This window comes from Argopecten irradians, chromosome 7 (genome assembly GCF_041381155.1).
Source record: "Argopecten irradians isolate NY chromosome 7, Ai_NY, whole genome shotgun sequence".
Classification (NCBI taxonomy): Eukaryota; Metazoa; Mollusca; class Bivalvia; order Pectinida; family Pectinidae; genus Argopecten; species Argopecten irradians.
Window position 1 is genome coordinate 16,602,154 of NC_091140.1, and position 24,213 is coordinate 16,626,366.

Here is a 24,213-nt window from a genome sequence, read left to right on the forward strand (position 1 = left end):
AAGGGGAGAGGAGGGGGTAAAGGGAGACAGAGAGCGGGAGAAAGGGGGAGGGGAAAAAGGGAGACAAAGTGGGAGAAAGGGTGAGGAGACAAAGCGGGAGAAAGGGGAGGGGGGAAAGAGAGACAGAGAACGGGTAAAAGGAGGAGGGGAGGGGGAAAGGGAGACAGAGAGCGGGTGAAAGGGGGATGGGAGGGGGAAAAGGAGACAGAGCAGGAGAAAGGGGGAGGGGGGAAAGGGAGACAGAGAGCGGGTGAAATGTGGAGGGGAGGGGGAAAGGGAGACAGAGAGCGGGTGAAAGGGGGAGGGGGGAAAGGGAGACAGAGAGCGGGTGAAAGGGGGAGGGGGAAAGGGAGACAGAGAGCGGGTGAAATGGGGAGGGGGGAAAGGGAGACAGAGAGCGGGTGAAAGGGGGAGGGGGAAAGGGGAGGGGGGGAAAGGGAGACAGAGAGCGGGTGAAATGGGGAGGGGAGGGGGAAAGGGAGACAGAGAGCGGGTGAAAGGGGGAGGGGGAAAAGGAGACAGAGAGCGGGGGGAGGAGAGGGGGAAAAAGGAAGACAGAGAGCGGAAGAAAGGGGGAGGGGAGGGGGAAAAGGGAGATAGAGAGAGGGTGAAAGATGGAGGGGTGGAGGAAAACGGAAATAACATCGATATTATTTTATCAATGAACAATTAATTTTACATTTTGTATGTTAATGTTTTGTGTCATCCAGTACAGTCGATACTTAAATCACTGGCACAATGATTCAAAACTTTCTGTTGTTTAAAATGACCATCACATCGTCATCACAGTCAATTGTACCGAAGCCAAAACCTTGTCCAAGAGGCAAAGTACCACTTCAGTGTAGGAATTGTCGAATAGCTGTATTAGTACCAGCACCAGAAAATTTATAAATCCTAGCAAGAAACAGATAAAATTCTTCTATAACTGCACTTACCTGTACTGCTTATGTTTGGCTGGTTCCACTTTGTCTCCGATGTAAGAATTCCCAGACACAAAACAATACATGTGCGCATGTGCATGACATGGGCCTTACACAAACCAAGACCGGTCCAGAACCATGATCAACAGATTCCAATAATTTGATTGCAATTTAATCAAATATTGATGACTAGATGTGCTCACCTGTAGCGGCAATGGTCACCGATAAATCACAATTAAGATTGTTTTACCTACTAGTACTTGTCATTCTACCTATGTAGTTGTATATAACTACGTGTTACTATACAGTACGTGACTGTCAGAGTAAAAGCACGGGCTGCGACAGGTACTCGGTATAGGGTAACTCTCGGATACTGATGCTGAGCAAGTTGTATAGGGCGACATTTGCGATCGATACGCAATAAAAACGGCTCTGTTTCCCATTCTCAGTCGGGTATCTTTAACAGGGATGCGTGGTGGCTTATGATTAATGCATTAACATCGTCATTCAAGATTGTAGATCCTTGGTGGAAATACCCGTTTAACTTTATAGAGGGAGCAACTGTCCGGTTTTATAATACATTTGTAGATAGAATCGCTATTTAACACGTCACAATCTCATCTTTATTTGTGGTGGGAACTACCTTTTTAACGGACATTAAAAGTGAGGTAAAAAATCATCGAGTAACTGGTTTTAATATTCTAGGGTTTTACAATATGGCCGTCCGGAAACTGTCTTTTGAAGTCCATTTTCAAGAAACACATATGCACATGGTTTTAAACCTAGATGACAGATAGATGGAACCAAAATAACAACAACAGCAACAACAAAAAAATCCTCAGCTGTTTTCCTCTTATAACCTCATCACGATGACCTTGAGGCCAGTTCCGTTGAATAAGGCACACAACACAATGTTATTTATAAAGAACCCGTCCAAATTATATACCTTACTATTGCAATTGGGTTATTTTTGAATTAATGGGAATAGTATTTTTTTGTTATGAAGAAATAACATTTAAGGTGTATTTATGATGAGAGTACACTCTGATTTTGTACTTTTTCATTTGTGTTTGGTTTTAATGGCCCTCCACAATTGCAGATACTTTCAATGGCCCTCCATAATTGCAGATACTTTCAATATTCAAAATAATAGTCAAAATAACAATAATAAACTGCAAACATACTTTCTCTTGACAGTTTTCATGATGCAAACAGAATAACCCCTACAAACAATGGCATTGAGTCTGACTCACTTTGGCGTCATGGAGGAGGACCCATCGAGAACCTTCGGCACTTTCCGTATACAAGAAATAGATCTTCACGGAACGTGCCGAGGGTTCCCGAAGATAGCAATGTCATCTGACAAAAATAAAGACATGTTTGAATGCATGGAAAAAAATAGAATTTAGTAGGATTTGTAAATAAAACGACAGTGGTTTTGTTTGAGCAAGGGAATTGGTCCCTAGAATGGCCATATTTACACGACCAGCGGTGCATGTTTATCACGTGTAAATCACGCCGGACTCAGAGAATGGGTTAATGGTGATTGGATAGAGAGCTCAAACCAGAAGTGTTTCCATGTGTTCATTTTAAGCTTCAATGCTTCTTAAGGTAATCAAATAGTTATACGCTCTGCTAAGCTGAGATGTTATTTGATGGGAGAGCACGCCACGTCCTTGGCATTGCAAATTGGAATATCTTGCTTTAGCTATATATAGCCTCTATTGATAGTTGAACTTAGTGATGTAGACATACCTGTAAGTAAATAATACATTTATCATAAGTGTTATGATATCTTCATTTGGGGATTATTTATCAATAAATCATTATATATATTATTTGTAGCATTTTTTTTTTAAATTTTTGGTCTAAAAGTGACCAATCCACTGGTTAAGAAATGGCCGATGGAGGGGTGGAGGAAATCGGAAATAACATCGATATTATTTTATCAATGAACAATTAATTTTACATTTTCTATGTTAATGTTTTGTGTCATTTTACTTAAATTCTGACTTTCTGTTGTTCAAAATGACCATCACATCGTCATCACAGTCAATTGTACTGAAGCCAAAACCTTGTCCAAAGGCAAAGTACCACTTCAGTGTAGGAATTGTCAAATAGCTGTATTAGTACCAGCACCATGAAAATTTATAAATCCTAGCAAGAAACAGATAAAATTCTTCTATAACTGCACTTACCTGTACTGCTTATGTTTGGCTGGTTCCACTTTGTCTCCGATGTAAGAATTCCCAGACACAAAACAATACATGTGCGCATGTGCATGACATGGGCCTTACACAAACCAAGACCGGTCCAGAACCATGATCAACAACAGATTCCAATAATTTGATTGCAATTTAATCAAATATTGATGACTAGATGTGCTCACCTGTAGCGGCAATGGTCACCGATAAATCACAATTAAGATTGTTTTACCTACTAGTACTTGTCATTCCACCTATGTAGTTGTATACAACTACGTGTTACTATACAGTACGTGACTGTCAGAGTAAAAGCACGGGCTGCGACAGGTACTCGGTATAGGGTAACTCTCGGATACTGATGCTGAGCAAGTTGTATAGGGCGACATTTGCGATACGATACGCAATAAAAACGGCTCTGTTTCCCATTCTCAGTCGGGTATCTTTAACAGGGATGCGTGGTGGCTTATGATTAATGCATTTAACATCGTCATTCAAGATTGTAGATCCTTGGTGGAAATACCCGTTTAACTTTATAGAGGGAGCTACTGTCCGGTTTTATAATACATTTGGAGATAGAATCGCCATTTAACACGTCACAATCTCATCTTTATTTGTGGTGGGAACTACCTTTTTAACGGACATTAAAAGTGAGGTAAAACATCATCGAGTAACTGGTTTTAATATTCTAGGGTTTTACAATATGGCCGTCCGGAAACTGTCTTTTGAAGTCCATTTTCAAGAAACACATATGCACATGGTTTTAAACCTAAATGACAGATAGATGGAACCAAAATAACAACAACAGCAACAACAACAAAAAACCCTCAACTGTTTTCCTCTTATAACCTCATCACGATGACCTTGAGGCCAGTTCCGTTGAATAAGGCACACACAACACAATGTTATTTATAAAGAACCCGTCCAAATTATATACCTTACTATTGCAATTGGGTTATTTTTGAATTAATGGGAATAGTATTTTTTTGTTATGAAGAAATAACATTTAAGGTATATTTATGATGAGAGTACACTCTGATTTTGTACTTTTCCATTTGTGTTTGGTTTTAATGGCCCTCCACAATTGCAGATACTTTCAATAGCCCTCCATAATTGCAGATACTTTCAATATTCAAAATAATAGTCAAAATAACAATAATAAACTGCAGACATACTTTCTCTTGACAGTTTTCATGATGCAAACAGAATAACCCCTGCAAACAATGGCATTGAGTCTGACTCTCTTTGGCGTCATGGAGGAGGACCCATCGAGAACCTTCGGCACTTTCCGTATACAAGAAATAGATCTTCACGGAAAGTGCCGAAGGTTCCCGAAGATAGCAATGTCATCTGACAAAAATAAAGACATGTTTGAATGCATGGAAAAAATAGAATTTAGTAGGATTTGTAAATAAAACGACAGTGGTTTTGTTTGAGCAAGGGAATTGGTCCCTAGAATGGCCATATTTACACGACCAGCGGTGCGTGTTTATCACGTGTAAATCACGCCGGACTCAGAGACTGAGTTAATGGTGATTGGATAGAGAGCTCAAACCAGAAGTGTTTCCATGTGTTCATTTTAAGCTTCAATGCTTCTTAAGGTAATCAAATAGTTATAACGCTCTGCTAAGCTGAGATGCTATTTGATGGGAGAGCACGCCACGTCCTTGGCATTGCAAATTGGAATATCTTGCTTTAGCTATATAAAGCCTCTATTGATAGTTGATCTTAGTGATGTAGACATACCTGTAAGTAAATAATACATTTATCATAAGCGTTATGATATCTTCATTTGGGGATTATTTATCAATAAATCATTATATATATCATTTGTAGCAATTTTTTAGCAATTTTTTTTTAATTTTTGGTCTAAAAGTGAATCCACTGGTTAAGAAATGGCCGTACATTTTATTTTCTGATTCTTAAAAACAATTAGCTAACGAAGATTTTCAATTTCAAAAGGGATTGTAACGAATTCAAAAGTGTATCAAAATCCTTGATAAGTAACATTTTAGGCAATCTCTATAATTGGATGGAGTTCGGTGGAATTGTAATTGAGGCTTTAACTCTTCCTTATATATAATAATAAGACCTTGGGTATCCCAACACTCGAATATAGAAGACTGAGGGCCGATATGGTGGAGACCTTTAAAATAATCAACAAAATTGACATTGTTACCTGTGAGAACATGTGTACTTCAATGAGGCACACATGTACAAGAAGTCATAACAAAAAACTCTACAAGAAACCCATTTCGTCTCAACTCAGCAAGAAATGTTTTCAGTAACAGGATAGTGGGGTCCTGAAATTCTCTCCCTGTTGATGTGGTCAATGCTGAGAACCTGAACATTTTCAAAAATAGATTAAACAAGCACTGGAAAAACCACGCCACGAAATTTTTACTATCAACCTAGGAAAGACAGTATATTATACATAAACCTAGGACATACTATTAAGGATTTTAAGCAATCACTTTAAATATTTTACCATTATTTAAATATCACTTTACATCTCTACAAGCCTTTTTGGGCTTCCCAATGATGTTGGACTGATGAGAAATAAGGATACGGTCCGATTTTTTTTTACCCCCTTAGACATGTTTGTTTACAGATATATTCATATCCATGTCGTAAATCTAAAACATCAAACTCATCCGGTTTAATTACTTTCAGCAAAAATCAATACATCAGTGGCGTAAGTAACAATCTCATTGGTTAAGAAATGAAAACGTATCAGTCCAGGTCGTAAAATAACGTCTGTCGTAGAACACTGTAACAAGCAACTCCATTGGTTAAGAAATGAAAACATTGGTGGCTATCAGCAAAGACAATAAAATGGTGTCCTAGTTTTAACGTAAATTTTTAATTTGGCTCATAAGTTTATCAACGTAAAGATTAATGATTTTAATATTTTTAACATTGATTTATAACTCAAAATTATTCAGGGTAATACAGAACAAATCTAACTTTTCAAACAACGAGGTGTCTGGACATATCTATGCCAAATGGCCTTTGGTCCTTTAGTGTTCGACGAATATCCTACAATATATTGGTGCTTTAAGACAGACAGGATAAATCTCATGTGCAGGTGGTTTGTTAAAGAGACAATTCTGTTTAAGAGTACATTAAGAATTTCACATACATGTATATTGGAAACAAAGCAGTTGTAATGAAAGTGAGATTAGCTGGTTTTACTGTGATATGCAAGTGGTGGAATGTGTATGAAATGTTCAAACTCGCTCGCTGTCCGCCATTAGACATTGTAGGACGTCCAGTATGCCGAACTCTGACCCTTGCTAGTGGAATACAGCATTTTTTTTGTCTAGAACTACTCAAATCGTTTTTACAGTAGTGTGTGTACCGTATTATGTGCATGCCCCTGTCTAAAAAGTTCATTAACTCCTCGGTGTTTATGTATTGTATTTGTTTAGCGTGGGTGATACTTGCTCGGAAATGAGTAAAGCGAACATATAATACTGCTATACGATGTAGAATTACAACGGTCTCCATTAAAATACTTCACAATGTCGTGGATTTTTTTCAATATCTTATGTTTAAATGTATATGTTTCATTAAAATATACAGCAATACATTTATACCATATTTTGCTTCGTGGTTATGTAACAAAATAAGCCGAACGCAACATCTCGGAGAAATTTCCGGCAATCTTCGGAAATTATACCTCGAGAATTCCCCAATATTACTGAACAACTGTCGGAAATGTTACGAACGCGTCATTGGTCATGCTTATTTTTTTATGTGCACACGTCTGTAAATGTTCAATCACTTATTTACAAAAGTACTGTCTTAAAATTATGTGTCGATCGAGTAGGTTTGTAATTGGTGACAAAGCAGAAAACACAAATTCAGTTTTAGTTTAGGTCTGATCTGCTAAATAATAATATCAATGTTGATGGGGGATCTTCAATTTGAAATATTCAATTTGTACATTTTTAACGATAACATGCTATTTCATAATCGTTTCTGGTTCAACAGTCAACTGATCAGGCAACTGATCTGCTGGTAAAATTAGCGGAATATATCATTGATGTTTATTACGGTAGCCCGCAAATAATGATACGTGGAGTTTTAAAGATTTCAGCCATCGCATTATTTTCAAGTTTAATAGCAGTCAGTCAGAGCTGTCAGTCCCCTTTATGTATTGTATAAACACATACCTATTGTACTTAGGATATTGATTTTCTGTGTAAAAAATGCCTATGTAATTCTGCGTGGTATTATATTGATATTGACACATAATGCTATTAATAATTCAGGAAGGCTGTCATCTCCAGAACATAAAAAGTCCTGATACACAACAAGGTTAGGCCGACACCCACCCCGGAGTACCAATCAATCACTCCACGTAAAGAGCTCAGCTACAATGCACCAGGAGAGTCAGGATTTCAAACATTCTGGCGTTTTAAAATTCTGTTGTCTTACAATCTGAATATTGACACATTTCATATACAATTACATTATCAGCGCTGATGCCCTAGACAGTTGTTTATTGATTACCGATCACGCGATGATCATGTCACGTGCATTTACCCGTCACGACATGCATCACAAGTAACGAATGCGCACATATGCAGTGAAAAAACACCAGTACACTAGGTTTTCAATTAAACACAACAATTATCATTTCCTCGGTTATAAGAAATATATGATAAATGCGTGTTAAATTTATAAAAGATATTATGAAACGAGCCATGACGGGCAAAAATTAAAACATAAAATCTCATATCAAATGAACTCATATTTTAAATTAGTTACAGTTTGTTACACGATTTTTATCGATTTTTGATCTAAACCCCTAGAACGTCTAAAAATCGTCTATGGCCACTCCGGTGCCGCCATATTGATATAAACTCTATCTAATTCTCAGATCCCTGTGATCTCAACGTCAACATGTGATGCACAAATCCACAATTATTTTGCTACAGAATCCTGACGTTACATACATGTACGTTATTGCATACGGATGTCAAGTCAGGACATGACGTCACAATGAACGTTCACTTTCACTACACTACAATATAATCTCTCCCAGGGTTCATTGCGGTCCCCACATTGGGGGTGAACCACAATGTACCAAAGGAAAGAATGGTTACATTAGTGACATACGAAAGAAAATATTACAGTGGCGAAAGTACTGGATATCAGACGGATTATGTGATAGAACACAGTTCACTAAATAGTCAAATAAAGGTCACCTGACATGTGTTCATAGCATGGTGTGATGTCAAGCACCCTATTAAGGAACGCGCGCGTGATCGATTTCTCCAAATCTATATGGTGCAGTTTTTTTTTGATTTTATGCAATATATTGGACAAAAATTTTGACGAAACTGCTGGACGATTCTGGACAACGAAAACCTTGATGAAGAGTAACTAAGGACAAACTTTGGATCATTGTATGACTTCTAATTATATTTGTGTCCTTCATTTTCATTCTATCAACAAAGTCTTTCACATTATCATCCGAATAAATTCTATAACACACTATACAAACTCAACACACTGCACATGCTAGTCCGAATGATTCTGACTATATATCCGCTTTTTATATGCTGACGTGGGCGGCCACGTCAGTATATAAAAAGCGGATAGATAGTCAGAATCATTCGGACTATGCACATGCATTGTGAATTCTTTTCTTAATGGAAGATTAACACGATCTCAATTCAATAATCAAAGAACAGAATTACATGGAAGTGTTTATCCTCTATACTCCAGGGGTTACTATCACTGTCTTTATAGGCACGTTATATATCATCTGAATAATACGACAGTGATAGTAACCCCTGGAGTATAGAGGATGCGAGCTGTCAGATTTACATTATGTATATGCTATTACTTTGGTACGATGCGTCAGTATAAGAAATTGCTCAAATTTCAGAAGTTTGAGACCAATCTTTGATCCTAATGTTCGGTAGTTGACCACGCCGATAATGACACTTTAAATTTGTATCTCCCCTTCTAATGATAGCACAGTCACCACTAACGAACAGCTGTGACCGGGCATCAACTGAAATCGTACTAATGAATAATCAACGGATTATATCGAGCGGAGGAGACAATGATGATCGCTGCCAATTAGGAATCAAAGCACCTGTCATTTGGACCTTATGGTGGTCAAGCACGTGGCCCTATCGATCTCCCTATCAACATACTGGTACTTGTAATGTAAAGACTCAAGTTGGTAATTGTATAGTCGGTACATGCTGGCTCATTATGTAAGATTGGAGTATATTATCGAACAATAGTTCAACAATCTTTAGTGCAAATATTGTGATCATTTTATTCAATTACACGTAGGTCTTCCGGTTTAAGACAAGGCAGCGAATTTCGTACCCCTATATTCTTAGTTTAGCGTTAGTGCTGCCACAATTGTTTGACAGTTCAATTCTCACTTGCAGCTATACATTGAAATAAAAGCAATACTTTACAGCTTAAATATTTATAATGTAGCGCGATTATTCGAGAACATTGCATTAAAACATTATAAAAGAAAAATTTTCCAATAATCGCAAGCAATAATGATTAACCTGTCAAATTAATATTATTATTTTTTTTATTTTTGATGTTGTTGTTTATATTCGATTCACATTCAATTTCATTTCAGATTGGTTTCAACCCTACAGTAAGCATGTTTTATCTACAAGAGGACCGACGGGGATCGTTTTTATTCACTACGTAAGTAGACACCAAAGTAAAATGTCATAATCAAAACAAAGTGGTCATGCGTATGGTGGCTGATATCGGCCAGTTGGGTAGTATTGGTGATATTGGAGAGTGGAAGAGCTATAGTACGCCATGAGAAGGGGCCCCGGCGACAGCGTGCCATTCGAACAGTAACAGTGCGCCATGAGAAGAGGGCAGCGTATCGTGCGAAGAAAGATAGTGCGCCATGCGACGAGGGACAGTGCGCCATGCGAAGAGCGATAGTGCGCCATGCGTAGAGGGACAGTGCGCCATGCGAAGACAGACAATGCGATATTTACGAGGAGCGTCATTAAGCATAATTGTCAACATACATGTACATAAGTGTACACCCGTTCTGTTAACATAAGTCCATTGTAACAACAATTAAATTTCGTTAGATATAATTTATTAATCAAATAACAGCATTTTTTTATTCTCAGCCAGATTTTGTAGTTATCCTGCACCACTGCTGAGAGGTATTGCCCTCCTAGTCACTAGTGAGGTATCGACTCGACTAACGAGCTGTTATATTTGGTGTCCTCTAAGTCAACATAATGAACCATTTGTTTTATTATCACTTTGTCAAACCATTATTCCAGTTGTGAGGTCAAAGGTTACGTTTGCATCCTCACCAGATCTCGCGATAAGGTTATTAAGCTGTCTAACACGACCCGCACCATGCTGGGAGCTCCATAAACACGGTGATTTGTGTGTCAAACCTATTTGCCGACGTCGATTTTAGTTGTACATCAATTTGAAGGTGACACGATACGTGATCTTTTCTATCGAATGTTCCGGAGGGATCCAACCCAATCAATAATCAACAATAGCATGTGTAACGGACCAAACGAAACCTACAAACACATGCATGGTCTGGTCAGGTGCATTACACATGCAGTACCAGATGTATCGCTTGGAGGATATGGACTAGGGTTAGTTGGGCCATACTCGTTTAATAGACTTACTTCGATCGATACTCATTATTGATAATAATCTTTATATGTTTCTACACACTAACGTGCATTCAACAGCAAATTTTAATCACATAAAATCATATTGATATAAAATCCATGAAATGCGATGCAGCCTTCTGGTCATCCGGATCAGCCGGACCGGCACGCAGTGTCGGAATTTAGAAGCTACCATCCTTTTTTTAAAATTTTCATTACAATTAAACATCGGTGTGTATGTCTCCGTGTTCTATTGCAGTGTCCTGTTACGTGTCAGAGTTGGGAATGACAAAAATCAATGTCGATTTCATCGCCATTAAACTATACTACATCAACACAACATCACTCTAATACCAATGTAGCTATTGTGGAAAGCTTCTGATTATATTTGAATAGGTAAAAGTGAGATTTGACGTATTGCAAGGCATTCATAAAAAAATATATATTTATATACAAATGTTTTAAAATTATTCATGTCCGGTAAGGGGACGTACAAACGTTCCACTGGAATGTCCGGTAAGGACACGAGCAGATCTTCCATTGGAATGTCCGGTAAGGACACGTGCAGATCCTCCACTTGAATGTCCGGTAAGGACATGCGCAGATCTTCCATTGGAATGTCCGGTAAGGACACGTGCAGATCCTCCACTTGAATGTCCGGTAAGGACATGTGCAGATCTTCCATTGGAATGTCCGGTAAGGACATGTGCAGATCTTCCACTGGAATGTCCGGTAAGGACACGTGCAGATCTTCCACTGGAATGTCCGGCAAGGATACGTACAGATCTTCCACTGGAATGTCCGGTAAGGACACGTGCAGACCTTCCACTGGAATGTCCGGTAAGGATACGTGCAGACCTTACACTGGAGTGTCCGGTAAGGACACGTACAGATCTTCCACTGGAATGTCCGGTAAGGACATGTGCAGATCTTCCATTGGAATGTCCGGTAAGGACATGTGCAGATTTTCTATTGGAATGTCCGGTAAGGCCACGTGCAGATCCTCCACTTGAATGTCCGGTAAGGACACGTGCACATCTTCCATTGGAATGTCCGGTAAGGACATGCGCAGATCTTCCATTGGAATGTCCGGTAAGGACACGTGCAGATCCTCCACTTGAATGTCCGGTAAGGACGCGTGCACATCTTCCATTAGAATGTCCGGTAAGGACACGTGCAGATCTTCCATTGGAATGTCCGGTAAGGACACGTGCAGATCCTCCACTTGAATGTCCGGTAAGGACGCGTGCACATCTTCCATTAGAATGTCCTGTAAGGACACGTGCAGATCTTCCACTGGAATGTCCGGCAAGGACACGTGCAGACCTTCCACTGGAATGTCCGGTAAGGATACGTGCAGACCTTCCACTGGAATGTCCGGTAAGGATACGTGCAGATCTTTCACTGGAATGTCCGGTAAGGACACGTGCAGACCTTCCACTGGAGTGTCCGGTAAGGACACGTCCAGATCTTCCACTGGAATGTCCGGTAAGGACATGCGCAGATCTTCCACTGGAATGTCCGGCAAGGATACGTGCAGATCTTCCACTGGAATGTCCGGTAAGGACATTTGCAGATCTTCCATTGGAATGTCCGGTAAGGACATGTGCAGATCTTCCACTGGAATGTCCGGTAAGGACACGTGCAGATCTTCCACTGGAATGTCCGGCAAGGATACGTACAGATCTTTCACTGGAATGTCCGGTAAGGACACGTGCAGATCTTCCATTGGAATGTCCGGTAAGGATACGTGCAGATCTTACACTGGAATGTCCGGTAAGGACACGTGCAGATCTTCCACTTGAATGTCCGGTAAGGACACGTGCACATCTTCCATTGGAATGTCCGGTAAGGACATGCGCAGATCTTCCATTGGAATGTCCAGTAAGGACACGTGCAGATCCTCCATTAGAATGTCCTGTAAGGACACGTGCAGATCTTCCACTGGAATGTCCGGTAAGGACACGTGCACATCTTCCATTGGAATGTCCGGTAAGGACATGCGCAGATCTTCCATTGGAATGTCCGGTAAGGACGCGTGCACATCTTCCATTAGAATGTCCTGTAAGGACACGTGCAGATCTTCCACTGGAATGTCCGGCAAGGACACGTGCAGACCTTCCACTGGAATGTCCGGTAAGGATACGTGCAGACCTTCCACTGGAATGTCCGGTAAGGATACGTGCAGATCTTTCACTGGAATGTCCGGTAAGGACACGTGCAGACCTTCCACTGGAATGTCCGGTAAGGACACGTGCATATCTTCCACTGGAATGTCCGGTAAGGACACGTGCAGACCTTCCACTGGAATGTCCGGTAAGGACACGTGCAGATCTTCCACTGGAATGTCCGGTAAGGACATGTGCAGACCTTCCACCGGAATATCCAGTAAGGACACGTGCAGAACTTTCACTGAATTGTCCGGTAAGGACACGTGCAAATCTTCCACTGGAATGTCCGGTAAAACCACGTGCAGATATTCCATTGGAATGTCCGGTAAGGCCATGTGCAGACCTTTCACTGGAGGTTTCTTGCCACCATTCCCTTCTTCCCTTTGGCCTTAAAGATAGCCTTAGATTTTTTTCCCCAGCAACATGCATAGTATAGCCTTCTTCGTGGTAGGCTCGCAACCTTTTAAGAACCTGAAATACAGTACTACTTGAAAGAAGATCAGAGGCCACAGAGATTTTTTCGGATCTTTCTGTATATCGGGCATGACATCATTGAACAGGATAGGTCGATTGAAAGGGGTCGACGTAACGAGTAGAAAAGCTCTCTCACCTATATGTCCAGTACAGTGGAGTGATGGCGAACCAGACTTACAGCTAGCCCTGGAACCCAGGGAAGAGGTAAGTCCCACCCCTCTTCGTGAGAATGCCAGCTCACAGGCAGGTCGGACATTTTGCGTAAGAATTCAGAGAAACATTCCACATACACAGGATATAGGGCGAGGAGCGCAACATCCTCCCAATCTGATGATGTTCTGGACCTGAAACACTAATTGGTCAACCAATTTCACGGGCCTGGAAGACAAATCTTTCGAACTTGACTGGACAAGGGACCAATTATCCGTCCCTGATGGCACAATCAATAAGGTATGACATAATATTTTAGACACCCCGAGTTGGAACCCATTAAACCCAGGACTATGAGTGGCAGGTTGTGTTCTTCGCCGTATGAACCCAAACGGTGTAAAAGAGAGGATGCCATTATGGTGCGTGTTTTCTCATTTTTTTTTACAAAACTAAACAATTAACAATGGATATGCTGTTTTCTGTCAGAAAGTTTAGATGCACAATTGAATGTAGACTATAACCTTTCAGATAATATCATATTTATAGCGAACGACGCAAATAATATCTAGAAAACGTACGAGAAGTGTACGTTCGTGTACTTCGAGCAAAATCGCTCCGATTCAAAACTTTGGTCCGAATGTTACAGAAAAGTCCAAAGCTTTGCAGCACCACTTAGGTGTCGGTTTGTCAAGAATTATGTATGGCATATGGCATATGATAAAATGTCTGTTTACATTTTTCTGTGCCGTTCCAAGGTGACAAATCAAGATGAACTTTAACATGTATATATTTTTCAGCACCAATATTTTTGAGATTTTCAATAAATACGGCGTATAGCCTAGGTTTACAAATATCCCAGTAATGACTCAAATTTAATTTTGGCAATATTGCCAAAAATAACGATTCTTGCATTGCATATGTACGTCTCTTGTAAAATAATTCAATTTCGCTTCTAACGATAATTTTCATTGGCTTAAAAATTCACTTTATCATCCATATAAGAAGAAATGGCGTCGCTGTTTGTAACGTCGCTTCGGATTGGCCAAGATAATGGCGTAATGCTTTCATAGACAAATGAGTCCAAAATTGAATTCAAAATATTGAAGAGATTGTCTTTTAGTGAATTGAATTATAAGGATTAATTTGAATAGATATTTTATGTTATGGAGATATAACACAAAAATCTTCGTGTACTCTAAATAAATAGCATAGCACTAAAATGTTTGAGATTTTCAATAAATACAGCGTATAGGTTTACAAATATCCCAGTAAAATTAACTCAAAATTAATTTTGGCAATATTGCGAAAACTAACCACGCTTTCATTGTATATCTATCGTAAAATAAGTCAGTACTCATGACATGGTAAATGTGTCATTCATATTTTCCAGTGAAAAACCTAGTGTTTCATATTTTCCAGTGAAAAACCTAGTGTTTCAAAACATTCTTGAAATAAATGACTTGTTACGGGACAGCTGGGTGTTATACTTTATTAATTATTAGGTTCAATTAGTACAAATATAAAATGGATCATAACATGCACTTAACAGACTGTAATTAAAAAGGCTCATAACAAACTTCCTGTGGCCTTGTACAAATACATCAATTTATTTATGGCTTTGTCAATCTGTCATACAACATGTCTGATATAAAAATCTGCCAACACCTGTCACAGTATTATTGTATAATGTCGACAACCAACAAGTCGTTCGCTCTCCATTACACACCAGTTATACCTACTCCCATAACATGAGAGTCGACTAATCAGCCGTTTTTTTTATCGGACGTTACTTTGCTGACTGTCGACTCTCATTTCCGAAGGCCTATTTCTTTGATGCAGCTTCCGACGTCAGATGAAAAGTGCAATAATATCATTATTTCTTGCTCTAACAGTGATAACATTGACGTGTACATACAGTTTATGTATTAATTATCCCATTTATCTAGGAAAACCATAACTTGGGGCCTCATAAAATAGTATTTTAGCAGATTAGATATGATGAATCCCTTCCGTAACATTTTGACCTAGTTTTAAATATGGCGGCTGGTTACTACAAAAAAAAGGAACGTGAATTCAAGCGAGCAGCATGCAAGTAAAAAGTAAAGACAGATCAAGCGTTTTGGGGACTTTGCAATTCGTTTTTTCTATTTACCGGCCGGATCGCTTTCATCATGAAGTTTTGTCTGGGTCATGAAAGTTTACGTTAGGAGATGTAAATATTTGTTTTAGATGGATTTTACTGCTGATTTTGTCAAAATACTTGTTGATTTATGAAAAAGAGGTAGGTATTTGACATTGATGACGATTTATATATGATTTAAACGTTTTATATTGTCACAATCCAAACTTTGAAAATGTTACCCTCAGCATCGGGTAAATGGCCTATCGGAAGTTAGAGGTTAGACACGACGTAATGTTCCAAAAGTGTCTCGTCGTGCTATACCTCTAACATTGTTGGAGTACTTCTTTACCGTGCATACATATAACCCACGGGGGCCTGATAATATTAAGTTACAGTTTATATAACTCTGGATCCACCATACCGTGTAGAATTCAGAAATTTTCATCTGGTGTAGTCACGATTTTTGAAGGAAATCAAAATAATGTAAAGATTATTCACTTCAAGGCCCAGACTACCTGTTCAAAATGACTTTTAATTCTTAAGATGTAAATGTAAAATAGGATTGATTATTTTGTAGTGTCGCAAAAATTATCAAGTTAACGTTAGTACTACACGTACAGTCCACTTCTATACAATGTAAATAAAGTAAATATAATGTTCATTTTCATATAGGTTTCGTCCTAATACCTTGTTAATGTAAATTACACAGAATTTCACTTTGTGTGTGCGCGGAAATCTTGTTATATAGCATCGATTTATTTCTTGTGTTGTTGTTTCTAAGAAACGCTTAATTTTGGGTACGGAAAGGTAATTTTGCAAATAAAAATATGCAAATTGCTCATTTCCATACTTGCAAAAATCATATTACAATGTCTTAACCAAGATTTTTTTTTAAATACCCAAAATTAATGTTGGAACTAAATACAAAATTTATTCCAGAATACCATACATGTATTATATAAAAAGTAGTGAGGCCGAAAGTCCCTCTGTCGTCAACAAGACAATGCATCAATATCAGCCGTCTAACCCTATAGCTACTTTACCCTCCTATTGTAACCACGGACTACGGTGTACAGCGATGTTATGATTCGCGAATACTATATGATATATAATATATAGCAATATTTTGGTTGCTTTAATTTTTATTGGACATCCTATTATAACGTATTATAAAAACTATGTTGATGGGGAAGCCAGAGTACCTAGAGAAAAGACTACCGATCTACAAACAATGTGCGATAAACTCAGTCTCGATTGTATGATCAGACTTAGAATCGTCTGGAACTTTTAGCGACACCGACGTGGCCCTCAAATAATTTAGATCTTGACAGTAAGTTCGGACGTCATCGTAAAACCCGACGGAAAACCCATGTAATCTTAAATGCATGGTTAACGTTAATTATAAAAGCTTAAACAGAGTGACCTTGACCCACGTTGATTTAGTCAGAGATGCGGAAGCTGACAGCAAGGCAAAGTTGATGCAGATAAAGGGAATCAATCAAGTTTATCGCCAGGTAGAGGAAACTTTAACAGCAAAATCAATACCTTTACCTTAAATATCAAACACATTTAATGCAGCTTTAGATGCTTTCGTCGTGTTATGCACTAGAGAACTCAGTGTAGAATTAGTCCTGTCAGTCGACTCGCACGAACACAGTGGCATGATTGATACATTATAAACACGGTATTAGGTGTTATTTTACTAAGATACATGTACATGTGTGTATGTTATATTCACAATGATTTTATTATGCTCGTCTATATAAGGGGCGTAGGAAGCGGCGGGTGGGGGAGGGGGCAAACATGTCTTTTTGTACTTAATTTTAGAAAATTTTCCGCTGCCCCGAGCGATTCCTTAAGAACATTCAAGCACGTAATGTTCAAACCTTTAAAAATGAAAATTAAATACACACGAACTAGACTAAAAATGTCCATCAAAGGATTATACTATTTCAAAAATGCTTCTCAAAAGATTAATTTGTTTATATGTCTTAGCAAGACAATCAATTCATTATTATTTTGAGTTACAAAACAATGTGCCGATGGTGTGAATCCGGTATGTTCAGATCGAGCTGGGTTGCATAATGGTAAAACGACACTCACAATTATCATTTCTAAATGTAGGTAACTTTAAATCGAAAAATTACCGTGTTAAGAACGCTTAAAAATCATCAAAATACGAAATCGTAATATTTTTTTCTCAGGGAGGAGACCCCCCAGGACTCCATAAAAACCATAATCTCGCAGCTACGGCGCTCGCAAATTCAACAAAATGCATCGTAAAACTCATCTCAGCCATTCTAAATAGTATTTTTTTCCCGAGGGAGTCCCCGGACCCCTAAAACACAAAATTCTCGCGCCTTCGGCGCTCGAAAAATCATCAAATTCATTGTAACAATCATCTCGGCCATTCTAAATCGTTATATTTTTCCAGAGGATACCCCGGACCCCCCCCCCCCCCCCAAACTCACACGCTAATTTGCGTATTCATTAATTAAATTTCCTGATGTGTAGAAGGAGTATATGTAATGATATATGAAAAAAGTATACATGTATCAAGTATCTCCTGTGGGTGAGGGGCGCGCAAGGGGGTGGACGGGTGGGTGTTACGAAATATTGTGGACCTTTGCCCCCTCCCCCCCCCCCCATTACCCATCTTCCTACGCCACTGTATATACACAATATCTTAAAACACGTCTATGATACAGTTAAAGGCAAACTACTTTTCCGAAACGGCTTTTAATTTCTAAAACTTAAATGAATAAATTGTTTTAAATTTTCTTAATGCGGATCGTCTAATGTTTCCTGCCGCCGTCCTAATTACCGCTCGTTAGTTGACTATCACTGCGTCAACAGCGAAATGAACCGTTACTGTTATAGTGTTGTAAACTCGTCTTATGCCAACGATATGTTATTATTACTTTTATGTCACTTTTAATTTTTATTTCGAAAAGGTAGCGGGCCTTTGCGTTCAAATGTTATATACTCTATGAAACAACACTACACTGTACCATGTAGGTGTTTTAAAATACAATCGTTAACAAGTAGTATGTTCCTGGGGGTGATTTCCCACTAAAACAATAAATAAATTGGTAAAAAGCATTGCATGCAAATAGATAATCTGTCGCTTTATTATGTATTTTACTTTGGGCATTGCACCATTTTACGAGATTTCGGCGTTTTCGTGTAACCGATTCCTACTGGGAAGGTTCGGAAAACGATTAAAGGGAGGCAACTAAGATATTTTCCCGACCTTAAAATCGCATTGAATCTACATCTTGGTGATCTCGTGTAATATTATGGCTCCATGTTTTCATAGTTTTGAGCATGCGCGAAATCCTTGGCATCTGCCACCAATCAGAGGTGTTCAATATGCCAAACCAGATGTTTGTGTGTGTATTTTTGAATACATGTATTTCTTGGTTATATTACTCAAATTGTTCAGACAAGTAAATACTGAATCACAGATCCTTGTGTACCGAATGATAATTTGTATAATTATATCATTATCGATTTCATTATTACCTGCATAAGTTGTGTAATCTAAATTCGGAAAGACGTTATCTTTGCATTTGTTAAAACTGATATGGTTGTGTGCCAATACTGTCGAAATGCCCTGTTACCTACAGTCTACAATGTTGTGGGGTACCCGTGTTTACTTACGGTTGATATTAGGTAGATAAGGCTCTATTTCTACCCCGATACCAGAATCCTGTTCCCGTGTCGATATATATGTATCGTATGCAGTCTGGTACCATATAATGTAGATATACCATGATAGATTGGACAAAGGTCTTCGCGATCATTCCCGTCAGGTGCAGAACACGAGAGAACAGTTATGGGTTCGTGTACGGAGAAAGAAACGCAGACCGATAGAAAAAGACACAGTAAAGACAATGGAAAAGTATCAAAAGACAAAGACAAACTTAAAACATTCACCACGTATGTAAGTAAACAGATGTTATAGGTATGTCTCTTGCTATGACCAACCTATGGTACACTGAAGAACTATGCTCTTCGGAACGTAGACCGAGTTCATTAAAAATAATATTGTTTTATCTGAAAAAAATAGTCGTCGAACTTGCTTTCATTGTTCTACAGTGATTACCTTAAATGCGTTTGGAAAGTAGATAGGGATATTTCTACCCAAGGGGGAGATTCTTGTCGGTAAGCACAAGGCTTTCCGAGTGCTCATCGGCCAAACTCTTTCTGAATAGTGGAGATATGCTGCATTATCTAGACTATATAGTATTTTAGATAATTTAGGTATCTAGATAAAAAAAATAGGTTAAAGTCATACATCATGTGTGTAAGTCTAGACCCCTAAAAACTCTCAAACACTGAAATGATCTCTGGACACTCTGGTACATGCCGATTCAAATCTATCCAATGTAAAACCAATTCTCATATCCTTGTGTTCTCCCTTCTTTACACCTAACTTACAAAAAATTCTTTCCTATTTCATGATTTAAATTGATTTTGAATTTAGATATTCATGAAGATGATGGATTTTATGTAACGTCATGTTATGTACATTTTGTGTATTACACTGCTAATCAACGTCATATACCGTATTATACCCAATAAAAATGAAAAGGTGCTAATAAGACGAACTTATTGCAAATCTATACAGTTTTGTGTAGTTTTGGTCTTTACGTTTGGCTGGCCAATTGAAACCGAGGTCTCAAAAAGGGGAAGAGCGCTTAAAGGGACACGGTGCCTATAGGGTCGAACATGTATACTACAAACATTGTATATAGAAAGGAAACAACATTTATATGACCAGTATTCAACGTCTTTATTAACAGTACAATATTGTAAATAAGGTCAGCCTATAAACAAACATTTGAAGTATCACCTGTCCCGGTCAGTATACGGACACTGACACCTGCCGGTGGGACCAGCTCGGCGACAGCAGGTGTACTTGTACGGTTGATTAGCAATATACGTACGTAGCTACGTACAGTACTCTAGCCGAAACGCAAATATTGTGTCGGCTAACGGCAGTAACGGGACATTTGTTCCTTATAGAGAGCGCCATGTTGGACGTTATAGCCTTTCAGCGGTTTTTGTTGTTCATTTTCTGTTTGGATCCATGTTTAGGATTTCTTTTTTTTTCGTCGACTTCTGGGTCACCGCAGGTACATTTTTGTTTGGGTACGACTTCAGACTGACATTCTAATTGGACCTTTCATGCGTTCACGATTTTTTTTTATAGACATCTTTGTCATTGAAAGTATATTGTACAGTAAATGTACTATCGTCGATAGTCCAGGGGTTACTATCACTGTCGTTATATCCATCCCGGATGACATAGCAAACTGAAGGCCCTTGTGCTATGTCAGAAGACACTGGTAGTTCGGTTCTTTGATGTACAATGTACATCAAAATAATTGAATAACGATGTGAATATTGTAGTTGACTGTACCGAGTGTGTGACTTTAGTAGTAGGGCGTCGCTGTCTTTGCAATCTTTTCTGTAGAAGTCTCTGCAGGCCTGTGATTGGTAAGTTTTTCCATCCTTTTCAATTTTGCTATAAAATACTTCAGAGGTGGATATGACGGTAGTGATAGTAATCCCTGGAGTATCGATCATGTAAGTGTGTAATATGCAGGTATCTAGTTCAAATACAGTACTGAGAAACAAAGTACCTTGGTCATTTATCTATAACTTAATTCAACAATAAAATGTCAGTTCACATTTTTGGTAGACTGGTTGACTTTGTTGGTGTATTTGTCGGTGTAAGCATCTTTAAAAACTAATCTAAGCGTCTTAAAGATAGTGATTTCGTATAAAATGTAAACTTCCGGGTTTGAAAGCGAACACATGTCCACCTCAACACGTCTGTCTGTAATCAGTAGTCACATTGCACATCTGGGGGAATATTCTCCTGAGGTAACGGTCATACTAGCTAGGCCACGTGCACATGGCCCTGTGGCTAGGATATATAGGGCCTATTTAATGTCAGGATTGTCTCGTGCTTTTAGCCTCAGAATCGAAATTAATATGGGCCTACTCGATCCGGAAACGATAAGTTATTGAAATCATTAATTTATGCATTATGTAATCTTGTGATAATTTACTTGTGTGCATTAATATCGTTCTCTCATTTGATCACCTGTATACATGGTCATAATGCACATAAAGCATATATATAGTTCATTTGTAAACTTCGAGTTGTCTCCCCTATACCACAGATCACGATGGCCGGTCAAGTAAGTAGTGGCAGTAGCCCTCCTTTGACCACCCACATACTGGACACAGCGCGCGGTCGCCCTGCACAGGGCGTTGCTATGACTCTTTCTAAGCTTGACCAGAGTGGACAATGGCAGACAGTCGAAACAGGGTCAGTATAAAGTTCTTGATTGTTTATTAAAGTTTTAACCTTACAGCTAACATTAGGCACAAAATGTTAAAGCTAAAGATGGACATACATTCTGATGCAACAGTGCATCATACATTTTGACAAGGTATTAAACATGACTACATATGTATGATACAACAATTATCCTACAACATTACAGGAGCAGCAGATCTTATCAACTATACATGTACATTGTGCATAATGCAAGTTTAATTCGAAACACAAACCAAAATTATCCATCTGTGTGTTACTATGTAACCTAACTTAGGCACATTCAGGGGGTTCACCTGCTTATGTAAAAATATCAAAGTTTCCAATTTCTCTTCATATGTTTCTGATCAAAATGATAAATTTCATATAATTTTCTTCAAGTATTCAATTTTCTTTTTCTTTTTTTGTTACTCTTCATAAATTTTTCCCTTATTATATAGATATATAAAGATATAGAAAGTACACATTTTTATTATTATAGTTAATACAAAGTGCATTATATATTTTTTTTATTCTTGAAACTCTTTTTGTGTAAAACAAATCTTTTATGACTTAAATTTTAAGTTACTTCAGCTGATACAGAGTAGTGTATATTACATTGTGGATAGCATTTTACGTTAATTATCATACTTGTTTTAAAAACGTTCAGTGACTGATTGTTGAATGGTTATGATTTATAAAATGTTTTGAAACAATAACATTGTTATAGTTAATAGCTTTACTTGTGCTAAATATCACTCTGCACGTGACAGTGTATCAGCCGATGAGAATGGTGAAAATCAGAGCATGTCTATGATAATATATTTATATACGCTTGTTGACATCGAGAAATGATGTAATAGTACCGGTTTTCATGTCCAACATGAAAACTTTTATTATTTTGGTGTTAAGTATTGCCATTATTTAGTTTTAAACGTTATGTCTGTAGGATAACCAACACTGACGGAAGAGGGGGATTTTTCGGAAGCAGCGACATGTGGACAGCTGGTACTTACAAGCTCTACTTTGATACGGGGGCTTATTTCGCTAGTCTACACACCAAGGGCTTCTATCCTTATGTCGAGGTTAGTGAAATTTACTGTCATCCTGGATACTACAGGGGTTACTATCATTGTCGTCATATCCACCACTAGACTATGTCATAGCAAAAATGATGGCTCTGTGTTTGAATACAGATGAGGCAGGTAGTTTGATCCTTTGATGTTCATTAGAATAATAGAAAAAATGTACAATGTGGTTGACTTTATGACTTTATAGAAAAAAAACTTTTTAGGTCTATGATTGGTGGATTTTTCTTCCTGAAGTGTCTTCAGTTTTACTATAACATGTTCCAGGATGAATAATACCACGGTTATACTAATTCCTGCAATGTTGATAACTCTGTTATATGCAAAGACGGAATACTTTGGTTAGGAAAATACAAAAATTCAGAAATTTTCTTTAAATACTAATTCCTGCAATGTTGATAACTCTGTAATATGCAAAGACGGAATACTTTGGTTAGGAAAATACAAAAATTCAGAAATTTTCTTTAATGAAAGAATGTTAATTAAACTGGGTCCAGATCAAATAAATATGTTATTTTTGCAGAATAGCATATGTATGGATAAACGGTATGTGAAGATATAAAACTTAAGCGAAATATTTTTCACTTACAGGTCGCGTTCCATGTAGAAGACCCTGGCCAGCACTACCACGTGCCATTGTTATTAAGTCCGTATAGCTACTCCACCTACCGGGGAAGTTAGTTAGTATGGCAAGGGAGAGCACTGAAAACCCTGTACATTGTAATACATGCACGTTTATAATATATACATATAAATCTAGAGAAAACATGTTTTAATCGGAAGTATTTTTATGATGGACTTTTATATAATTGTTACATGGTTATTAGTATCATATAATTAAAGTTGTTATTTAAGAAAACAATAGATAAAAACTGTGTCTTGTATTGTTTTTTCTCTTAACCTAATTGAGGACATACATGTATGAATTGATTTACTTTTGTAAGGTAAACCGATTTTATTTCCCTCAATAATTATATTTCATGAAATAGTTTGGTTTGTTTAGTTTTACGTCCTATTAACAGCCAGGGTCATGTAAGGACGTGCCAGGTTTGTTGGTGGAGGAAAGCCGGAGTACCCGGAGAAAAACCACCGGCC

The 24,213-nt window shown here is 38.2% G+C and overlaps 4 protein-coding genes across 6 annotated transcripts in view; 1 reads left to right on the forward strand and 3 right to left on the reverse strand.

Moving 5' to 3' along the window:
• The window catches only part of LOC138327692 (uncharacterized), a 38,977-nt gene extending 37,869 nt beyond the window's left edge, over positions 1–1,108 (reverse strand). Inside the window, exon 1 of the mRNA XM_069274002.1 lies at positions 936–1,108. The gene's annotated coding sequence lies outside the window, so the exon portion shown is untranslated. The remainder of the gene's footprint in view (positions 1–935) is intronic.
• Positions 1,109–11,246: 10,138 nt separating this feature from the next.
• Positions 11,247–12,508, reverse strand: LOC138327048 (melanoma-associated antigen E1-like). Its single transcript, XM_069273039.1, has 2 exons — positions 11,643–12,508; positions 11,247–11,535 (listed from the first exon to the last, which is right to left on the reverse strand). Exons 1-2 carry the CDS (start codon positions 12,506–12,508, stop codon positions 11,247–11,249), a joined length of 1,155 nt encoding a protein of 384 aa, XP_069129140.1.
• Positions 12,509–12,538: 30 nt separating this feature from the next.
• LOC138327049 (melanoma-associated antigen E1-like) lies at positions 12,539–13,285 on the reverse strand. The gene has a single exon (XM_069273040.1). It carries the CDS (start codon positions 13,283–13,285, stop codon positions 12,539–12,541), a length of 747 nt encoding a protein of 248 aa, XP_069129141.1.
• Positions 13,286–19,483: 6,198 nt separating this feature from the next.
• LOC138327693 (5-hydroxyisourate hydrolase-like) lies at positions 19,484–23,990 on the forward strand. Of its 3 annotated transcripts, none has more exons than XM_069274003.1 (4): positions 19,484–19,642; positions 21,894–22,042; positions 22,980–23,115; positions 23,710–23,990. In XM_069274003.1, exons 1-4 carry the CDS (start codon positions 19,535–19,537, stop codon positions 23,797–23,799), a joined length of 483 nt encoding a protein of 160 aa, XP_069130104.1. In that variant the 5' UTR covers positions 19,484–19,534; the 3' UTR covers positions 23,800–23,990. The 3 variants fall into 3 exon arrangements, with proteins under 3 accessions (XP_069130104.1, XP_069130105.1, XP_069130106.1); XM_069274004.1 differs by lacking the exon at positions 19,484–19,642 and adding an exon at positions 20,702–20,837; XM_069274005.1 differs by lacking the exon at positions 19,484–19,642 and adding an exon at positions 21,451–21,591.
• The last annotated feature ends 223 nt before the right edge of the window (positions 23,991–24,213 follow it).

What these genes read in the sequence shown, in the direction of transcription:
- LOC138327048 (XM_069273039.1), bottom strand. Translation starts at nt 12,508, where the DNA reads ATGGAAGATCTGCACGTGTCCTTACCGGACATTCCAGTGAAAGATCTG. An exon ending in TCCTTACCGGACACTCCAGT is followed by an intron (nt 11,536 to 11,642) that starts GTAAGGTCTGCA and finishes CGGACATTCCAG; the next exon opens with TGGAAGATCTGCACGTGTCC.
- LOC138327049 (XM_069273040.1), bottom strand. Translation starts at nt 13,285, where the DNA reads ATGGCCTTACCGGACATTCCAATGGAATATCTGCACGTGGTTTTACCG.
- LOC138327693 (XM_069274003.1), top strand. Translation starts at nt 19,535, where the DNA reads ATGGGTTCGTGTACGGAGAAAGAAACGCAGACCGATAGAAAAAGACAC. An exon ending in TTAAAACATTCACCACGTAT is followed by an intron (nt 19,643 to 21,893) that starts GTAAGTAAACAG and finishes CCTATACCACAG; the next exon opens with ATCACGATGGCCGGTCAAGT. An exon ending in TGGCAGACAGTCGAAACAGG is followed by an intron (nt 22,043 to 22,979) that starts GTCAGTATAAAG and finishes TTATGTCTGTAG; the next exon opens with GATAACCAACACTGACGGAA.